The sequence below is a fragment of the Chlorella variabilis genome, assembly GCF_000147415.1.
Source record: "Chlorella variabilis unplaced genomic scaffold CHLNCscaffold_12, whole genome shotgun sequence".
NCBI lineage: Eukaryota > Viridiplantae > Chlorophyta > Trebouxiophyceae > Chlorellales > Chlorellaceae > Chlorella > Chlorella variabilis.
Genome location: NW_005435076.1, coordinates 924,050 through 939,665, shown reverse-complemented (window position 1 = coordinate 939,665; position 15,616 = coordinate 924,050). Strand labels below are relative to the sequence as shown.

At 66.6% G+C, this 15,616-nt stretch overlaps 3 protein-coding genes across 3 annotated transcripts; 2 read left to right on the top strand and 1 right to left on the bottom strand.

The window, feature by feature from the left end:
• Window positions 1-2,637: 2,637 nt before the first annotated feature.
• Window positions 2,638-11,529, top strand: CHLNCDRAFT_134899 (hypothetical protein; the record flags this gene model as incomplete). The annotated part of the gene is made up of 30 exons (XM_005847084.1): window positions 2,638-3,133; window positions 3,272-3,530; window positions 3,655-3,746; window positions 3,780-3,925; window positions 4,181-4,272; window positions 4,442-4,479; window positions 4,576-4,666; window positions 4,771-5,008; window positions 5,252-5,306; window positions 5,450-5,671; window positions 5,796-5,964; window positions 6,074-6,252; window positions 6,371-6,486; window positions 6,570-6,630; window positions 6,716-6,825; window positions 6,937-7,080; window positions 7,179-7,394; window positions 7,500-7,556; window positions 7,734-7,805; window positions 7,944-8,037; window positions 8,101-8,179; window positions 8,260-9,697; window positions 9,800-9,875; window positions 10,006-10,097; window positions 10,241-10,336; window positions 10,469-10,747; window positions 10,883-10,968; window positions 11,053-11,157; window positions 11,287-11,380; window positions 11,476-11,529. The coding sequence occupies 30 exons, from the start codon at window positions 2,638-2,640 to the stop codon at window positions 11,527-11,529; spliced, it is 5,346 nt and encodes a 1,781-aa protein (XP_005847146.1).
• Window positions 11,530-11,801: 272 nt separating this feature from the next.
• CHLNCDRAFT_134898 (hypothetical protein) lies at window positions 11,802-12,724 on the top strand (the record flags this gene model as incomplete). The annotated part of the gene is made up of 4 exons (XM_005847083.1): window positions 11,802-11,910; window positions 12,049-12,158; window positions 12,295-12,417; window positions 12,590-12,724. 4 exons carry the CDS (start codon window positions 11,802-11,804, stop codon window positions 12,722-12,724), a joined length of 477 nt encoding a protein of 158 aa, XP_005847145.1.
• An 889-nt stretch (window positions 12,725-13,613) lies between these two features.
• Window positions 13,614-14,262, bottom strand: CHLNCDRAFT_23857 (hypothetical protein; the record flags this gene model as incomplete). Its single annotated transcript, XM_005846890.1, has 2 exons — window positions 13,614-13,763; window positions 13,972-14,262. 2 exons carry the CDS (start codon window positions 14,260-14,262, stop codon window positions 13,614-13,616), a joined length of 441 nt encoding a protein of 146 aa, XP_005846952.1.
• Window positions 14,263-15,616: the final 1,354 nt, after the last annotated feature.

Sequence of the window (15,616 nt, the reverse complement as noted above, 5' to 3'; positions counted from 1 at the left end):
CGCCACGGGCGCGCCTGCCTGGGCCGCCGCCGCCGCGCCGGCCGCCGCCGCCGCGGCTGCCAACGAGGAGGATGCCGGGCTGTTTTGGGACTATGGCGTGCAGGCCGGGGCGGCGGCGCCCGCAAAGCCCATGGTCGCCGCCGTGGCCCCGCCCCAGCGCAAGCCCGCGGCCGCCGCGCCCAAGGCGGCCGGCTGGGCCTCGGCCGTGGCGGCCACCACGCCCGCCGCCATCCCGGCGCCTCCGCCCGCCCCCGCCCCGCGCGCCGCGCCCCCGCCGCCAGCGCGCCCCGCCCCGGCAGCAGCGCCAGCCGCAGCCGCCATCCCCTCGGCGGCGCCTGCTGCGCCCATGGAGCCTGAGGATGCCGCCGCCGTCGGCGAGGCCACCAGCGACGGCTCCAGCGCCCTGGCAGGTGAGCGGCGCGCGGGGCCTGCCCCTGGCGGGCAGCCCACACGTCGGCGCTTCGGAGCCCCGCCCCCGCTTGCGCCACCAGCCTCCGCCCAGCCCCACGCCCGCCGGTCCTGGCTCTCGCGCTCACCTGCTCGATGGCCCTCCTCGCCTTTGCCCCCCCCCCGCAGGCGCCTTCCGCGCCTGGTGCCAGGGCCAGATGCGGGAGCTGACGGGGGCGCCAGACGTCACGCTGTGCGAGTTCCTGCTGACCGTGGAGTCCAACAGCGAGCTGGCAGAGTACTGCACACTGTACCTGGGCTCCTCGCCCGCGGTGCGTTGTGCTGCGCGTGGTGGTACGCAGCAGGGGGTGCATGCATCTGTGTTGGCTGGCCATGGCTGGAGGACCTCTCGCAATGCCCACGCATGTGAGCCTGGCATTAGGGTCCGCGCGAGCTCACCGCCGCTGCCTGCGCGGCCCTGGCCCGTCCCGCAGGTGGCTCGCTTTGCCGCCGAGTTCATGCGCCGCAAGCTGGCCGAGGCGGCGGCCGCCACCAAGCAGGGCAAGTCGCGCAAGAGCAAGGCCAAGGCGGCGGCGGCGGCGGCCGCGGCGGCGGCGGCCCCCGTGCCTGCCGCCGCCAGGGCGCCGGCGGCGGGCCCACCCGGCTACGCGGCGCCCGGCGGCGGCGCCGCGTTCCCGGCCCTGGGCGCCGCCGCCGCCAAGCCGCAGCCCGCCAAGAAGGATGCGGACTGGGAGAAGGTGGGTGGGCGGGCCTCAGCCCAGCCTGGTTGCTGTCACTCTCGTGCACTGCCAGGGGATGCTTGGGAGCGATGTGTGCACATTGATGGATTGCATGGCTGACCCGCCTGCACCATGCGTCCCTCCCTGGCGTGCCAGGTGCCCAAGACGGCCGGCGGCAAGAAGAAGAAGAAGGGGCAGAAGCTGGACAATGCGATGCTGGGCTTCTCGAGCGGCACAAACTTTGCCCTGCTGGAGCAACCCAACGAGTGATCCAGCCGCGGTCGGGTGCGGCGGGCTCTTGCTGCTCGCCACGACGCCAGGACGCTGGCCCTAGCCAATTTGATTTGTGCTCTTCCTTGCTGCTCTGCATCTTGTGCTGTTCTCCCTGCTGGTACCCTGTCACGCAAACTCATCCAAACATCAGAACATTGTGGAGGCGGGGTCAGCGGCGGCGGCGGCTGGCGGCGGCAGTGTAGGCGGGTGGTGTAGGCGGCAGGTATCATCTATCTTCGGCTACTTTGCGTTTTCTGTGAGTTTTGTATTGCGTTTGCAGTCGACGGAGTCAGGCTGGCCAAAGGAAGAGCACAGCACTTGAGACCCGCCGTCTCGCCCGAAGGAAAGACGTAGCCGGCCGGGGTTCTAAGAGTTGATCACAGCACAGCACGCAACGCAGGGGCCAATGATTCCTGCGTCTGTAGGGCTGCAGAGCGTGCTTGCTTCTATCCTGCAAGTTTTTAACACGATGGCGTGTGATTGAGATGGTGAGCAGGCGGCTCCGAGGCCATCTCAGCCTCGGAGCCTTCCCTCCCTCCCTCGGGCACCTTAGGGCGTGGGTTGCCCTGACCGAGGGCCAGAGAGTACTGCATGCATCGCGGTGCTCTCCACGGTATCGCCCGGCACCATTTCCCTCATCGCCCCCGCCACCGCTGCCGCCGCCATCTGGTGCAGGAAGCTGGGAAGTTGCCTGATGTGGTCGGACTATGATCCCAGTGATGAAGATGAGGGTTCAGGGCAGCAAGCAGCAAAGCGGCAGGCAGTGCTTCTGCCTGCCAGTGGACAGCCCGACCGCGGCGGTCAGGCGCAGCCTGAGCAACTCGTGCCACTGCTGGCAACACCGCAGCAACAGCGCGTCCCCAGTTTGCTCGATGAGCTTCTAGACAGAGTGGAGGTTGGGCCGGCTGAGCTGCAACTGCCACCGCAGTTACAGAATGGCAGTTCTGCGCCCACGGCATGTGCGCCGCCTCTCCATGCAGCTGCTGCCGTGTATCAGCGCTATGGGCAGCATAGATCTGAGGAGCAGGGCTTGGCCGCCACCATAGCGGAGGCCGATGGTCGGGGCAAAATCTCGCCGGCACAGCCAGCAAGACCCAAGCCACGGCTGACGCTGCAGCGAGTGACGCGCCCAGGCCCAGCCGCCGCTGTCCCCCTGCCTCCTGTGCCATCATCCTCACCCGAACCGCCGCCGCAGCAGACCGCTACGGTATTCGGGACGCTGTTTCGCGACTGGCCCATGGAGCAGGCGTCACAGCCTGACGCATCCGACAGCGGCGTAGGCTTGCCATGGCTGCGTCTCTTGGAGCAGCAGCAGGAGCAGGAGCGCCTGCAGGAGCAGCAGGCGGCACCTGGATCCCAGCCAGCGGCTGCTGGAACAGACGAGGTGTCAGCACCGGCACAGCCGGCCTTGGATAGAGCCGAGGTGGAGGAGCGGACAGCAGCAGGATCGCCCCCAAGCCCATCTCAGGAGGGAATGGAGGTGGAGCTAGCGCCTGGGCCATCCGGCAGCGGCCGCCGCTTCAGCCTGCAGCAATTGTGGCAGCGGCGGCAGCTGCAGCAGCCCCAGCCACCGGCAGCGCACCAGCGCTGCCCCCAGTCACAAGGAATGCCGCCTCCCGGCCACCTGCTGCCCTCACGTGGACTGATGGACCACCACCGCCACCAGCAGCAGCAGCAGCAGCAGAGCCGACACCCACCCCAACATCAGCAGCAGCAGCTGCAGGGACAGCAGGGTACAGAGCCCAGGGATGTGCCCCTGGTGGCACCTTCAGCTGCTGGCCCGAGCAGGGCACCGGCATTGGTGCCGCCCCAAACTGCCAAGGCTGATGCAGCGGGCGCACCAAAGCCGTCGCCAATGCCTGCCCCCGCAGCCGCCGTCGTGGCAGGGGCAGCCGTGGCAGGCCCTTCTGCGCCGCAGCTGCAGCCGCAGGCAGCCGAGGCAGCGACCCCCCAGGAAGGCGCAGCGGCTGGGACCAGCAGGGGACCTGGCACAGGCGGCGGCAGCGGCAGCACTGTGCACGCGGCATTGGGCGGTGGCGCAGGCCCCTGCGTCGGCGAGCGGCTGTCCTGGCTGCCTCCAGTGGTGCTGGAGGATTATCTGCCGGATGATGTGGCACATGCCATGCGCGAGTGAGTGGTTGTGGGCAACAGTGTGCCATTTCCAGCGCAATGCGGGCAGGGGACCTGCCGTGGAGAGTTGGCCACCATCAACTTGCCCTGCCCTGCCTGCATGCGCCCTGGCTCTTCCCTGCAGGGCTTGCGGCATGACCGACCTCTACGCCTGGCAGGCAGAGTGCCTGAACCTGCCGGGAGTGATAGAGCACGGCACGAACCTGGTGTATCAAGGTGAGGCCCCGTCCCTTGCTTTCCTCTCCGCAGCCACGTATGCACACGCCACATTCGGGCTGCCACGCAAGCCAGAGTTTGTCTGCCGTGCAGCCCCAACCGGCAGCGGCAAGTCAATTGTGGCGTGGACGCTCATGCTGCGCGCTCTGGCACGGCACAAGAAACGCAAAGCACTGCTGGTGAGGAAGCAGCTGCTCAGACTGCGTGATGAGTGTGTTGCCCCCCAACACCACATGTCCCTTGCCTCGTGCAGATCTTGCCGCTGAGGCGGGCGTGCGAAGAGCAGGCAGAGTGCCTGACGCCGGTGCTGGACGCGATGGGCAGAGAGGCATGCTGTGCTGCGCTGTGCTGCGCTGTGCGTGCCTCACACTGGGCACCTCCCTCCCCGCCCAACCCCACACCTTGTGATACACCGCCCCAACCTTCATTCGCAGGTGAAGTGCTTCTATGGCGCGCGCTACGATGCGGCGCCGCTGGGCCACTCCACTGGCGTGCTGGTCTGCACATGCGAGAGTGCCAACAGCTTGTGAGTGGCCCAGGCAGTCACCAATGCTGGAGTGCCAGCCCGCCCGCGTTCCCAGCTCCGCTTGCCAGCACATCCAACAGCCCTTCACATGCGTCTGCAAAGGCCCGCGGCGGGTTTCCCATGCTGACAAATTGTCTGTTGCCCTGGCTGCCTTGCCTCCTCCTCTAAGGCTCAACCGGCTGCAAGATTCTGGAGTGGATCCAACCGGTAAGTTAACATTGTTTTGCACTCGTGCCACTGCCAGTCTGCTGCATCCCCTGGCATGGGTCCCCGCAATGACCCCCCCTACCCTTGCCGCTGCAGGCGAGTTCTCATGCGTTGTGTTGGACGAGGCACACATGCTGCAAGACTCTCACCGAGGGGCTCAGTATGAGATGCTGCTGGCCAAGCTGAGGTGAGGGCCGCGGTTGGGCTGCGTCGGGGTTCGCTGACCAGCCTCCCAGGGTTGCTGATCAGCCAGGGCAGCCGCTGACAGCACAATCGTTTCTCTCCCTGCAGATACAAGCAGAGAACAGCTGAGGAGGAGCCGCAGAAGGAGATGAGGCAGCAGCAGGAGGACGGCGACGACGCATCTTGCGAGAATGCCAGGGGCAGCCAGGCGCTCTTGCCGCCAGCTCAGCGGCTTCAGATTGTGTGCATGTCAGCCACGCTGCCGGGACCCGGGAGCTTTGCGAAGTGCCTGGGAGCCCGCTGCTATATCACAGACTTCCGCCCCATTGCGCTCAACCACTTTCTGGTGAGAGTGCGTCAGGGTGTCAGTGTTGATTGCGGCAGGATTGCAGCCTCCTCTGTTGAGCACTGCTGTGCCTTTTCATTGCAGGTGTGTGGTGGGCAGGTGGAGGACAACACAGGCAAGGTGGTACGACGGGTGCCGCAACTAGACAAGGGAAAGGTCAGTCGGTTGTTTGGGAGGCGGGTGCAAAGGTGGCGTGCAATCAAGGGCGGGCATCCCCAGCGGCTGCCGGCGACCGTGCTGCAGGACCCTCTCTGCATAGCGACTTTATGCCAAGAGGCGGTAGATGAGAGGCGCAAGGGTGAGTGGCGGCTTGAGTTGATTGGTGAAGCTGCTGACAGGTGCCTGTTGCCTGACAGCCAGGTGTGAAGGGACCAGCACCAGCGTGCTGTTGTGCTTTGTTTGTTGTGCCAGCAGCTTACTAGCATGTCTCTGCATTTGCAGTGCTGGTGTTCTGTGCCACCAAGGCGTTGGCGGTGCAGGAGGCCAGGCGCCTCAAGACGCTGCTTCATGCGCCCGAGCAGCGCAGCAGCGCTGCGGCAGGGGAGAGCAGCCGTGAGCGGCGCACACGGGCGCACTACGCTGCCCAGCTGCGCGCGCTGGGGGACCCAGACTCGCTGGCGCTGGCAGAGCTGGTGGAGGGGGGGGCCGCGTACGATCATTCCAGTGAGCGCCAGCTGGCGGGTGGAGCCCGCCGAGTGGCAGCTGCGAATGGCGGCTGGCCGCGGTGGTGTGTTCCTGGTGGCCGGGTGCCGCGCGTGTGACCTCTGCCGTGCATTGGCTGGTGCAGAGGTGCCTGGGACAGCAAAGGCGCTCGTGGCGGACGCCTACCGCGAAGGAGCGGTGGCCGTCCTCTGCACCACCACCACCCTCTCCTCCTCTGTCAACCTGCCCGCCTTCCGCGTCGTCTTCCGCCAGGCGTGGGTGGCAACCAAGGGCAACTGGCTCACCCCGCAGCAGTAAGCAGAGTGAAGAATGAGGCAGCAGCACCGCCCTGCTCCATCCGGCCGCTGCCTGCCGCATGTGGCTGGTGGCGGCGCAGACGTGTCGCGCTGCCGGCTGCTGCAGGTATCACCAGATGGCTGGGCGGGCAGGGAGGAAAGGGCTGGAGGAGGTGGGCGAGGCGTTCCTGGTGCTCAACCCTCGGGAGCCGCCGCCGAGGCAGCACCTGCTGTCGCTCATCAGCAGCGACGTGGCACAGGCTGTGGCGAGCCGCCTGGAGCCGGAAGTCGCTGGCACGCCCAGTGGTACGCGTTGGCAGCCCACACGCCTTGCGGCCGACCTGTTGCTCTAGGTTGTATGGTGCCAGCTCCTGCTATCCCAGGCCAGGCTGCCCCCTTCCCCTCCCTTGCTGGGTTGCCGCAGGCCTGCGAGGCGCCATGCTGGAAGCGGTGGCCGGCTGCGGGGCGCGCACCAAGGAGGATGTGTTCCGCTACCTGCACCGCTGCACCATCGCGGCAGCAAGCGCCAGAGACATGGAGGTGAGGGGCGGCAGGGTGGCGACACATCCCTGTGCCAGCTGGCTTGCAAACCAGACTGTGTGCATGTGTGTGTTTGCGTGCAGGCCCTGCAGCAAGCAGCGAAGGACGCGCTTGCCTGGCTGGGCAAGCCAGACGGCCAGAAAGGTGCGCATGCGGTTGATCCATGCAGCCACCCTCGCCCACTTTTTCAGCCCTGCCTTGCCTGCCTCACCTGCCGCTGCTGCTGCAGAGCTGGCAATGATTGAGTACAGCAAGGATGCCCACCAGTACCAGCCCACGCCGCTGGGGCGGGCAGTGGTCGCCTCCGCTCTGCCGATGGAAGAAGCGCTGGTGATCCGGGTGAGGGGCTGTGGCAGCACACCAGCCTGGCACCCGCAGAGCACAGGTACCCTGCTGCACCTGCTGGTCCCGCCCTGCGCCAACCGCCGCGCGTGCCCCTGCCTGGCACAGGCCGACATGCTGCGGCTCAGCCGGAGGCTCAGCCTGCTCTGCGACCTCCAGCTCTGCTACCTCAGCGTGCCGCCGTTCCACACCCAGCAGATGCTGCCACAGCACTGGAAGGTGCTGAGCAAGGCGGTGCAGGAGGCATCCCAGGTGAGGCAACAGCAGCGGGGAGCTGCAGCCGGCTGACTTTCCATCTGCCATTCCCCCTCCTGTGCACCCGTGCAACCAGGCGCACAATTCAACCGCAGGACGAGCTGGTATGGGAGGCACTGGGTGGCATTGGCATCTCGCAGGACAGCGCGGCCATGGGCTACCTGCACAGGCGCTGCCGGCAGGCAAACGCGGCCGTATCCGGCAAGGGGCGGCCCTACATGCCCGATCCCATCTCCGATGAGCGGGACATGGAGCGCCTGTGCAGCCGCCTGTACACCGCCCTGGCCCTCCAGGCGCTCATCGCCGATGAGGTGGGCTGCACTGCCTGCTCCACGTCCTGCTCCGGCCGCTCCCGGCTCCGTGCGGTGGATGAGCTCTGGTGAAGAGCGCCTGCGATTGCCACGTGTGTTCTGCAGGCAGACGAGGGGCAGGTGCAGGATCAATTCCAGCTGGACAATTTCAGGGAACTGCGGGTAGGTGGGGCCTTTGGCTGGTACTGCAGCAGGTCCTCTGCAAGGATTCTTCTGGCAGGGCGGAGCAGCTACACGGCAGCCAGATGCAAGCTGGCAGCAGCGCATCTTCATGCCCGTGCACCTTACGGGGCTGCTTCTGCTGACTAACACCCGTTCTCTTCGCGCTCCACGGTGCAGCTGCATTGCAGCCACTTTTCCGGCAAGGCGGCGGCGTTTGCCAGCAGGCTGGGGTGGACATACATGGCGGCGGTGCTCAAACAGTTCCAGGCGCGTTTCGCAGCCCTCGTGCCTGCCAGCTTTGGTCTGCTCAGCGGCGTGCGCTACTGCCACAGCAGCCGAGAGCAGCCTGCCGTTGCTTGATGTTTCTCCAGCGCTGGCCCTCTGCAGCGCCACATCAAGTATGGCTCCAAGCTGGAGGTCTCGTCGCTGACTGAGCTGTCGGGCGTGGATGTGGCCACCGCTCGCCTGCTCTTCAACTCAGGTAGGCTCTGCCTGAATGGCAGGTGGTTGTGCTGCACGGTGCCAATTATCTCCCTGCCTGCAGGCCTGTGCACGCTGGAGGCTGTGGCTGAGGCCCGCCTCGAGGATATTGTGGAGGCGCTCAGCCACACCAAAGCCCATAGGTGAGCAGCGCTGCCGCAACTGGCCCTGTATCTGATGTTACTCTAATGCAGCCTCCCCGCTGCCCAAATGCGTCGAGCAGGAACAGGAGTACCGAGCAGGAGGCCGCTCAGAGGCGCCAGAAAGCCAGGAGCATCAAGACGGCTGCTGCCGAGAGGGTGGAGGATCCGCTGCGCGGGGTGCGGCGCAACAGCCAAGAGGATGCGCTTGCAGGCCTTAGGAAGCGGAGGAAGGAGAGGCTCGGCAGAGGCAAGCGTGTGAGGGAGCAGCAGGCGGGAGACGGGCCTCCGTTTGGCAAGGTGCCTGGTCGTCGGCAAGAGAAGGCTGCGCAGCAGCAGCAGCAGCAGGAGGAGGAGGAGGAGGATGTTGAGCAGGATGCAGAAGATTTGCCGTTGGAGGAGGATGAGGAGGAGCTAGCAGAGGAGGAGGAGGAGCTAGCAGAGGAGGAGGAAGAGGCTGGGAGTGACCAGGAGGGTGCTGAGGCGGGCGGCAGCGAGGAGGGCTGTGCGGCAAAGCGGCGCCGGCTGGCATCTGAGGCAGACTTCCAGGCAGAAGCACCCCAGCAGCAGCAGCAGCAGCACGGAGTGTTGCCAGCCAGCCAGCCCCAACGCCGGCAGGATGGCGACTTGGCGGCCCGGCTGGCGGCAGCGGGGCTGCCATCGTCGGGCCTCTTTGTTCTTTCAAGCCAGCAGGAGGTGCGCAGCTGGTGCGGGAAGCTGCGGAGCGTAGGCCTCCCCTGCATCGGCTTCAGCCTGCACTATGCTCCCGGCGGCAGCAAGGCGCCACACATGCAGCAGCAGCAGCTGCTGCTGCCTGAGGCTCCCGCAGTGCTCAGGAAGCGGCGGCATGAGCTGCAGGGCGCCCAGCACCAGGAGGCCCCACAGCAGCAGGTTGCCTCGATGGCCCCAGGGGCGCTGCTGGGCACAGCACTGAGCTGGGCAGACGGCGCGGCTGCTTACATCCCGCTGTCTGGCGGCCTTGGTGCCAGCCAAGTCGACGGCATGGCTGCGGAGCTTGTGGCGTTGCTTGGTGATGCCGCCTGCGGCACCCCCCAAACCGGCAGCGTGAGCCAAGCCAGCGGCGGCAGCGCCAGCAGCCGGGGCACATGCTTCAAGGCCACCGTCTCCCTGCAGCAGCAGCTGCCGGCCCTGCAGCAGCTGGCCGCGCTGCCGCCGGGGTCGCCGGGCTGGCGCGCAGCACTGCCGGCGCAGATTGTCGACGTGCGCGTGGCAGCCTGGCTGCTGCGCCCCGAGAACTCCGGCCGCCTGTCAGCCAGGATCGGCGTCGGGCCGCTGCAGGCTGCCCAGCTTGTGCTGAGCAAGGTGACGGGGCACCCTGCACGGTACCATGGCGCATGTGCCGGGCTGACGGAGGCGGCCGCCACGGGGCAGCAGCAGCCGCTGGTTCCAGGATGGCTGGATGCGTGCTGCACCGCGGCGGCCTCCCGAGCTGCCTGGGAGGAGGTGCAGCCGCAGCTGCAGGCCATCAACGGCAGCACGATGGCGGTGCTGCTGGAGCAGGTGGGGCGTCGCCGTGTGCTGCACCCAGGCGGGGACGCCACTGCACAGAGAGGAATAAGAAGTCGCCGCGCTGAGCGCTGCCGCTTGTTGGCTGGGATGCAGGAGATGCCGCTGGCTGTTGTGCTGGCGGGCATGGAGGCTGTGGGGGTGGGCATCGACACGCAGCACCTGCAGAGCCGTGAGTCCCTGCACCGGGCACTGCCGCTGTTTGCCTCTGTGCTGCCTCCCCTCAGCAGGTGCTCGCCCTGGGACCAATCCGCTTCTCTGCACGTGTGCACACTGCGTTTGCCACCTTGCTGGTTGTGCAGTGCGTTCCCAGCTGGAACAGCGGCGCAAGGACATTGAGCTCGAGATTGCTCGGGCGCTTGGCAGGAGGCTGGACCTGTCCAAATTCAAGGAGGTGAGAGCTGCAGCAACCGCTGTGCTGAGCTGCAGCAACCGCTGTGCAGCTGCTGCAGCACAGCGCTGCGGCATCCTCGGAGGCACACCACTCCTCCGCTCACCCACTCCTGCCTGCTTGCGGCTGCACCGCACTCCCAGCAGGTGTCCGACGTGCTGTTCGGGAAGCTGGAGGGGCAGCTGGGTCTGCAGCCGCCGCCCTGCGCCAAGAAGCTCAAGCGCGGCGGCTACAGCGCCAATGTAAGCTCGCGGCCGGCCCATGCCAGCGCGCACACCCTCCCGTCCACTGCCGAGCGGCAGCCATCTACAGCTGCCTCGTGTGGCTCTGCTTGTGTGGCCTCCATCCGCGCTCCTCGCTGGCCTGCGCTGCAGAAGGAGGTCATGCAGGCGCTGGTGCGCCTCAACCCCGACTGCCCCCCCGTGGTGAAGCTCATTGCGGAGCACCGCAGGCTGGCGTACAGCGTGTGGTTCATTCGGCAGCTGCTGCAGTGCGCTCGCGCCGGCGCGGCCCTGGCGCAACAGCTGGAGCCGGCAGCTGGGGCGGCGCCGCTTGGGCGGGCTGGCGGCGGGCCCCGAATCTGGACTGTGCTGCACCAGACCAACAGCGACACAGGTGCGGGGGCTGTGCTGCTCGGGCTGCTGCGGCGCTGTGTGGGCAGCACGTCATCCCTTTGCATGGGCCTGCCGCATGGGAGCACACACTGCAACCTTTTTTTGGCTTTGGCTCACGGGAGGTTGAGGGAGGGCACTGCAGGCAGGCTTGCCATGGATGACCCAAGCCTTCAGTGCGTGCCCAGGACGCACGAGCTGAGGATGCTGCTGAAAGGCACCGCAAGGGAGGGGGACGACGTGAGCGCCAGCGGGCAGCACAGGTGAGGGCGGCCCGTGCCGCCGGCGGGGTGGATGCGGCTACACACCACCCCCGTCACCTTGCTGCGCTCGCTGCGGCCATGCAGGCTTCTGGAAGCCAATGTGCGCAAGGCGTTTGTGGCCGCGCCCGGCTGCGTGCTGCTGGGCGCGGACTATCGGGCCATTGAGCTGCGCATGATGGCGCACTTCAGGTGGGCTATCGCTGCAGCTGCCGCTGCTTGGGCAGCAAGCGTGCTGGCGGCTGCTAGGCCTCACCGACACGCCGCTGACCATGTGCTGTGGCTGCTGCTGCGCCGCCGTCCTCTCACTTCCTTCTGCAGCCAGGATGAGAAGCTGCTGGCCACATTCCAGGATGGGCAGCACGACCCCTTCAGGCTGCTGGCTGCCAAATGGCTGGGCAAGGAGCTGGGCCAGGTCGGCTGCGGTGCTGCCCACTTCCCAGCCTCATCTGGTGTCTACTGGACTTCACCGATCTCTCACGTCGCTCCGCCTGCCTCTGCATGCCGCAGGTTTCGCAGACGGATCGGCAGTTGATCAAGCACTTGCAGTATGGGATAATGTGAGTGAAAAAGGCGGTTGCCGTGCTGAGAATGCTGTCCACCATGCGGCACTGCCGCTTGCTACTGCAGTTGTGGCTGTGCCACACTGTGCGTATTCTTACACTCGCCCCCCTCTTTCCTCTCCCCCTGCAGCTATGGAATGGGTGAGAAAAGAGGAGGGAACCAGAAACGGAGCTGGGATGGCCTCTCTGTTTCTTTGCACTGGGGCAGCATGTGCTCCTGAGCAACATTTGCTCCCTTTCCTGAAAGCAGGAGATAGCCGCCTGGGGGAGGAGATGGGCGTGACCCCCAAAGAGGCTGCCAAGCTCAAACAGGAGTTTCTGGAGTCGATGCCGGGGGTGGCCGCCTTCCTGGAGAAGGTGGTTGAGGACTGCCGGCAGACAGGTGAAGGGGACGCGCAGGCACTGCATGCGGCGATGCTCGGGCGCCAGATGCATCTGGCCTGCCCACCATATTCGCTTCCTGTGCGTCAGCTTTCAGACACCAGTCGAGCACTGCGCCTTTGCCGCCGCGTGTGTGCAGGCTACGTGGAGACCCTGGCTGGCCGCCGCTGCCCTCTGCCCAACATCAACCTCCAGAGCTGGAGGCTCAGGGGTGAGGCGGAGCGAAAGGCCGTCAACACGCCGATGCAGGTGCGACAGAGCCCAGCTGCATGCAGCCCCACCGGCGCTGACAGCGGTGTTGTGGGGCAGTGCCAGCGGTGCCGTGCCCAGCCTTGGCGATGTGCCAGGAGCACCCCGGCCCCTCCCCACCCCTGCTGGGTTATAGGGCTCGGCGGCCGACGTGATGAAGGCGGCGATGATTGCCCTGGGTGAGAGCCTCCAAATTGGCCAGGCGGGGGAGGGCGGCGCTGCAATTGTGCTGATGATCCACGATGAGCTGGTGATAGAGGTGCAGGAGCACAAGCTGCAGCAGGCAAGTCGGAGATGGGGGCTGGCAGGCAGGCAACCCCTTTCACCACCCTCGCTGCTGCAGCTATGTGCCGCAGCTGCATGCGGGGGCAGCAGTAGGCGCTTCCACTCCAGTGTGTTTTGCCTCCCCCGCGCCCCCTCTGCGTGTGCAGGTGGCCGCCATCGTCCGCGAGTGCATGGAGGTCGTGCCTGTACGCAAGCTTCATCTGAGCGTGCCGCTTGCCGTGAAGATGAGCATGGGGCGCAGCTGGGGGGATTTGAAGGAGGTGGAGCTGCTGCCCCTGTAGCCGCCGCAACCGCAGCGCGCGCCGCAGCGGCAGCCTTGCCGGCTTGAAGGCATTAAACGAGTTGCAATTGTCTGGTTGTACATTGTCTGTTTGTACATTTTGTTTGAATTTAGATTTAATTTGCTTCCATTTTTTTCTGCGTTGTTGCTTGCTTGGCGCAGTCTGGCACACCCGTCTCACTAATGGAATGTAGTTTACTTACTTGCCAACACACCGCACTGACGGCCTCATTACAGCGCTGCTGAACAGGGATCGCAGGGGTTGGAAAGAGTGCAAGGGGGATGGTACCAAGAACGTGTCACAAACAATTCATTTACTAATAATGAGTCAAATACATCTTTGTCAGTGCTGCCAAAAATGGATGATGCATGGGTTGCAAGCAGGGAGGAGCGCCTCTGCCGCTAGCTGTCTCGCGGGCTGGGCCCGTCTGGCGGCGAGGCCAGCAGCTGCGTGCGGGACAGCGCGGCAAAAGGGGTGTCGTCCAGGCCGCGTGAGGGCACGCGCGGGATGCCGCCGTAGCTGCCGCCAGAGTGCGCCGCTGCCGCTGGCACGCCCGTGGGCGGCATGCCGCCGGGCGCAGCTGCTGCCTCAGTGGCTTGGTCGCCCTGCACTACTGCTGCTGCCAGCGCGGCATCCAGGGCGCCAGAGCCCTGCGGGGCCAGGCCGCTGCTGCCTATGTCGGGTTTGCGACCGCCCTTGCTGCCCCGGTCGCCAGCAGCCGCCTGCTGCGACTTCAGCTCCGCTGTCAGCATGGCCCTGCAGGCAGCAGCCGGCGGGTGGGGGGGCCCGGATACGCAGCAAGCCATCAGTCTAGTGCTTGCCAACCTCCCCCCACCGCCCCACCCAGCGCAGCAGCTCATGCCATCCCCTGACACTACAGTCATGGAGCTCACCTGAGGCGCTTCACGATCTGGTCGAAGTGAGGCCGCTTGGCGGGGATGCGGTGCCAGCAGTCGCGCATCAGCCCCACATACTCTCTGTACACAGAACAGGGCCCCGAGGGCAGCTCTCCAGGCGCCGGCACCACCAGGCCGCTGCCCTCGGCGCTGGTCTGCACGTGTGTGATGATCTGCATGGGGAGGGGGGGGGGGGGGGACAGGGATGGGGACCGGCGACCGCCGAGCGCTTGTCGTCGGCGGCGGCGAGAGGTGGAGTGCCGCAAGCCCAGCCTGTGGCTGCGCTGAGCGGGAGAGCACACATGATAGTCACAGCGTGCCGGGGGGGGCGCGGCTGGGCAGAGCTCGCACCTGGAAGGGGTTCATGTGCTCAAAGGGCAGCCGCCAGGTGGCCAGCTCCCACAGCACGGTGCCAAAGGCCCACACATCCGCCGCCAGCTGGCCGGGGTGTCCGCTCAGCACCTCGGGCGACAACCAGCGCGGGTTGGTGATGAAGAGCGTGGAGGCGGACAGGTTGGACTCCAGGGCGCGGCTCAGGTTGAAGTCGGCCACCTTGACGTGCCACTGGCTGTCCACCAGCAGGTTGGCGGACTTGAGGTCGCGGTGGGCGATGGGCGGCGTGCGGGTGTGCAGGTACAGCATGCCCTTGGCCGCATCCAGCGCCATGTTGAGCAGCCGGCCCCATCTCAGCTGCTTGGCCACCTGCGGCAGGCGGGCAGGGGTGCATGGGAGCCAGGGTCACATGCTGGGCACTGTGGTGGAGGCCAGGGGCAACACGGAGAAGAGGTCCTGTGCAGACCAGAGTGCGACTCAGGCAGGCAGGCAGGCAGGCAGGGAGGCGAGGGCGGCAGCCCAGCCAGCGGGGCGGCCGTGCCTTGGGGTCACTGAGGGCGGCAACAAGCAGGGAGTCCACCGAGCGCTTGGCGCAGTATTCCCTGCAGGGCGGGGTGGGCACGAGGAGGTGGGTGCACGGCACAGAGTGCATGCAGCACAGGTGCCACGGCATGTGCCAAGCGCCACGGCTGAGCCCGCAGGTGGGATGCATCGGTAGCAGTGCAATGGCCCGCGGTTCACTGTCCGCACGGCACGCGGGCAATGCAGCACTCACATCAAGAGGCACGGCGGGTCGGAACACGCGCCGAGGTACTGGCACACTGCACGCAGGCACGGGAGCCGGGAGGCTGGTGGGTTGGGTGGGCCGCTGCAGCTGGTGCAAGCCCGCAATTGCTGTGCGCTGTGGCGCGGCATTCGCACCGTTGGGGTGCCGCAGCCGGCTCATCAGCCCCGCCTCCTGGTGAAGGTTCCTCAGCGCGGTTTGCTGCTGGATGGTGGAGGTGGCATTGGGCGTGTTCTTGTTTGTCAGCATCTGCGGGGGCAGGGGCCGGGGGGCAGGGTGCGATGATCAGGTGCGCCAACCCTGGCTGCGCGGTCAAGCTAGAAGGTCAGCAGAAAACAGCGAGGCAGGACAGCAGGGAGGGCGTGCACACCTTGACCGCCACATTTGTCTCGCAGTAGCGAGCCAGCCACACCTGCGAAAGGGAATGGCAGGGATGGGGGAGGGTCGCAACGCTCATCCAGGCGCAAGCAGCAGTGTAAGACAGTGGAGTGTGTGCAGCTAGCGCCCGGGTCACCTCGCCGAAGCTTCCGCTGCCGATCGTTCGTTGCAACTCGAACTCTTCCGACGCGACTGCAGCCAAGGAGTGGAGCGGGCACACACTGATCTGTCACTGGCCAGGGGGTTGAGGGGCAGGCAGAGCTCTCTCTCGCGCTCGGCAGGCCAGCAGCATGCTGCCCTCCCCGCAGCCCACCGTCGTTGAAGCCGGGCGGCAGCTTGCTGAGATCCGTGATGGCGGCGTCGGTCAGCGTGCCGCTGCTGCCGCGCGCGACATCCAGGCTGGTGGCACGCACGCTGGCATCCAGGCTGCCGCGCGGCTCGGGCGTGCCGTACGGCACTCGCGTGCTGCTGCTGTTGGAGGCGAGGGCGGGGTCGCTGTCT